The 4311-nt window shown below is 36.5% G+C and overlaps 1 protein-coding gene across 6 annotated transcripts in view; it reads right to left on the reverse strand.

The window, feature by feature from the left end:
- Positions 1-1463: 1463 nt before the first annotated feature.
- The window catches only part of PLEKHH2 (pleckstrin homology, MyTH4 and FERM domain containing H2), a 92352-nt gene continuing 89504 nt past the window's right edge, over positions 1464-4311 (reverse strand). For all 6 annotated transcript variants that reach the window (XM_019647908.1, XM_019647909.1, XM_019647907.1 and 3 more), the window contains 2 exons: positions 3884-4021; positions 1464-2487 (listed from right to left, as the gene is read on the reverse strand). In XM_019647908.1, the coding sequence (XP_019503453.1) occupies positions 2302-2487; positions 3884-4021 (324 nt within the window). In that variant the 3' untranslated portion in view covers positions 1464-2301. The remainder of the gene's footprint in view (positions 2488-3883; positions 4022-4311) is intronic.

Raw genomic sequence — 4311 nt, forward strand, 5'->3', positions numbered from 1 at the left:
ATTTTTTAAATGGCTATATAAGTAATTTCCCAGAAAATAAAATTTTCACATCATCAGTTCCAGAAAATTGATTTCTTTCCATCAAAATATTTTATCTCTGCTCTATCAAAAATAAATGCCAAGTCTAGGGTACTACGATTTAAGCTAAGCCTTCACTACTTGTTTAAATTAGAAGATACGAAAGGCTGGGGGCTTACCAAATGGTGACCTAGTGATTGCCTGAGAATAACTTTCTCACACATATGTAACAGCTCTGCCAAGCCTCTGGCTCACCAACTACTGATTTTTAAATTGTTTTCTGGGAACCTAGAAACTCTATTGTATCCCAGCCAAAAGCCTCCTGAGACTCATCCCAAGTCTGTAACCAGTTTATTCTCAAAAACTAATTTGCTTTACACAGTGAGTGGTTGTGACTCAAAAACTTTAGGGGAAATAGTCAGTGGAAATGGGTGTTTTTGTGTTTTCTTTTTGTCATTACCAATAAAGCAACATCTTACTTGAGCAGCGCGTTTCTTGGCTCTGCCCTTTCTAAGGATGCTAATATGGGATGGAACATTTTTAAAAGGCCTAATGTGAGAACAGTATATTGCCATAGGGAGAAAGCAGCAAAAGAAAACATGAAGGCTCTGCCAACAAATTAATTCAGCAGCTACCATTTTGTTTTTTCAAACTGGTTTAAGAAACACCATACACAAAGTGATAAATATGTCCAAAAAATAAATACAATATTCTATACATAAATAAAATTTAAGTATACTCATGATTACTATTGCAATTAAACATTTTTATAATATAATTTTCATGTCTTATCACAGTTTCATTGTTATCAGAAATACCAATGACTTCGTTCTGATTCATGCTGGAATTTACTGACCACTTATGTAACTTAGTAAAGTACTATATTTCCAGGCTCTTCCAACTAAAATTTTACCTCCTTTGACAGAAATATTACTTTCTCTTTTCTTTAAAAAATATTTTAAAAATTTGTTTTCAAACTACAATTTAAAAGGACTGTAGGAGGCAAAGCCTTAAGAATTGTCTTTGTGGGCCGGCCGAGTGGCGCGATGGTTAAGAACTGGCTTGGGACACCAGAGGGCCCCGGTTCGGATCCCACATATTAGGGCCAGTGACACTGCCCTCCACAGCTAAGATGCTGAACAACAGCTTAACCTGGAGCTGGGCTGCCATGAGTCGCCGGCAACGGCGTAGGCTGCAGCCCCTGTGGCAGTGGGTTGCCATGGGCTACCATGTGTAGCCAGCAGCCAGCGTGAGCGGCCAGCAGCCGCAGTGAGCGGCCGTCCAGAAGCCGGGGACTGATCTGCCTCACCCAGGAAGAGCGCAATGATGGTGCCAACTTGGGCCAGTGAAGCAACGTCCTCCACAACTAGACTGAAGAACAAAACGACAGCAACTTGTCTGTTCCCCTTACCCCAATTCCCCAGCACTGTTCCCATTCCCCCAATTCCCCAATAAAAATCTTAAAAAAAAAAAAAAAGAATTGTCTTTGTTTTCAAAGATATTATTATTTAACAAAGCAAGGTCAAGATGACCCAGCACCAAATGTGATGAAATGTAGGCCCCATTCCAGTGAACTCAGGCTATGTTGACAACCAAGGGATATCAGGAATCAGTGTCTTGTTTTAAATTTTACACTCCAGTGATCTGGAAAGGTGACAGGATATGCTTTCTAATACCACATAGGAGATTCTGCTTACCTAAGTCCTGTTTTCTCATACAGTGATTCACAGGACCAGGAGATTTACTTGCTCTAAAGGTTTACTCATAAACACCACCCTGCAGCTGTTTCTTACACAGGGGTACTCTTTTTCTTTCCAAACACCGTATCATTAATTAAAAGCGCATTTAATTATAGTACTTAGTTTTTTTGGCAGTGAACAGTTCAAAATAATCAACTGGTTTGCCAAATGAGAGTTTGGAATCTCCTTTTCTAAAGATTGCCAGAATATTTTTTTACAAAAGAAAAAAAAGAAAAACCCCAAACAAACCATATTGCATAATGTGTCTGATGGCAAGGGAGAAAGGAGATGGAAACAAAGACAAATTCTAACCCATTGAATCTAAGAGAAAAATCAGTGTGTGGGCAAATTTTGTGTTTATGGTTTACTATTAGCATTCATTTGAATACTTATGAATTAATTAAAAGCGAGTAACCCCCTCTTACTTTTAAAGTTTGGAATACTAGCGTGTGGGTGCCATATTGCCAGGATGTAAATGAACTTATTTGGAGCTGATACAGCCATTACTTGGGGACAGGGGATGAATGTTCAGGTCCCCAAGCTTTCAGAGTAAAGTGGGGCCTTTGGTTGGTCTGCTGCTTGACGGAAGGAGCTGGCTTCCCACCGTTCTGGCTTGGGGCCCCCCAGTGCCGGCTGAGAGCAGCGCTGGAGCAGAGAGGTGGTGAAACGCTGCCTTTTGCTGATGGAAGTTGTTTATGTAACTGGCGATCAAAAGAGTGATTTCAAGAATCTAAAACAAGAAAAATAGAATTGTTAGGCTCCTGAGAAGTGGGCTGGCCATGGGTGGTCTACATTTGCAAGAGCCCAGGCTACCAGAATCCCTTCTCTGCAGATCAAACAATGAAGTATTTACAAGTTCAGCACCATCAAGGCACTGATGTAGTTTTCAATTACTTAAACCAGTAGAAAGAGGGAGCCTTAAAAAACAATCAAATTTAGTGGCAATATTAGAAAATGTGACAGTCAGTAGTATAACTTTATCAGTTATCTTAAAGGCATATTTGTGAATATATGAATTAAGATGGACTTAGAGGGTACTATGCTAAGTAAAATAAGTCAGACAGAGAAAGACAAATGATTTCACTTACATGCAAGATGTAAATAACAAAACAAATAAAGCAAAACAGAAACAGACTCATAGATACAGAGAACAAACGTGAATGCCAGGTGGGTGAGCAGTGGGGGAAAAGGAGAAAAAGGTGAAGGGGATTGAGAGGTACAAACTTCTAGCTGCAAAGTAAATAAGTCATAGGGATGTAATGTACAGCACAGGGAATACAATCAATACATAATAATTTTCTATGGTGACAGATGGTTACTAGATTTATCATGGTGTTCACTTCATAAGGTAAATAGGTGTTGAGTCACTCACTGTATTGTACACCTGAAACTAATGTGATGCGGTATGTCAACTATAGTTTAATAATACAAAAAAAATTCAGTATATCATATCAACTCTATTTAAACTAGAGTACTGAGTTTGTACTTACTATCTGCCTTCACTTAAGTATACATTTAAATAAGAAAGATATCTGCCATTTTTTTCAAAGCTTCAGATTCTAAAAGAGTAGCTTCTTTCAGTTGATCATTTTAAGAGTTAAAGTTTTAGAAAAATCAATTTCTCATTCTTTTTACTAAAATTGGAATTAAATATTAGAATAGAATTTTATTTATTTTATTGCTTTTAGTTAGAAATGGTAAAACTACGTAGTTCACTAAAAATAGCAAAGAAACAAGTACATTTGAATTATAAAACCCCAATCTTCCCACTAATGAGTCCATAAAGTGAATTACTCCAAGTAAATAAGATAATGCATAAAAAGTGCCTGACAACAACTTACACCAACGCCATGTTGAACTTTCTGTATAGTAGGTACTGGTCTAAATACTTTGCAATTCCTTCATTTAATTCTTAAACAATTTGTTTAATTCTTAAACAAACAAAAAAGGTAGCATTATACCATTTTTTGAGATGAAGAAACCAAGGCTTTAGAAAGATGAGGTAAGCCAGAATTTGGACCTAGACTATCTGTTTTCCCATCTGGAACTTAGTCTTTGCACAATAAATGTTTTGATATGAAAAAAACTGTTGTAAAAAAGTTAGCGAAAAGGCTTCTTCTACTCACCTTGGGTTTTGCCATGGCAAAAAGTAATTTCTCTGTTGGTTTGTCCTTTGAATGTGCATTGCTAATGACTATCATAAAGTCATCTTGATATCCTCCAAAGGTCATTAGACTCTTGTGCACATAGCTGACTATTAACCTCTTCAAAGAGAAGAAGTAAATATGTTATATGCTCTTTATTTTCAAAGAAAGATGAGAAATGATTAATAACATATTCCATTAAAATGCTGATATTATGGTATAATACAATAATTATGTTCTCAAATCAAATTCATTATGATCCAAATAGATACTAGTGTACTAACTTCATTTAGGCATCATTTACCTTTATAAATAAAATACATTTTGATTCTGAAACAAAGAACTCACTACACGAAAATGAGAAAATACAAGAAGAAAATAAAAAGCATCTATATTCCATATTCCGGCAG

This window comes from Hipposideros armiger, unplaced genomic scaffold (genome assembly GCF_001890085.2).
Source record: "Hipposideros armiger isolate ML-2016 unplaced genomic scaffold, ASM189008v1 scaffold_118, whole genome shotgun sequence".
NCBI lineage: Eukaryota > Metazoa > Chordata > Mammalia > Chiroptera > Hipposideridae > Hipposideros > Hipposideros armiger.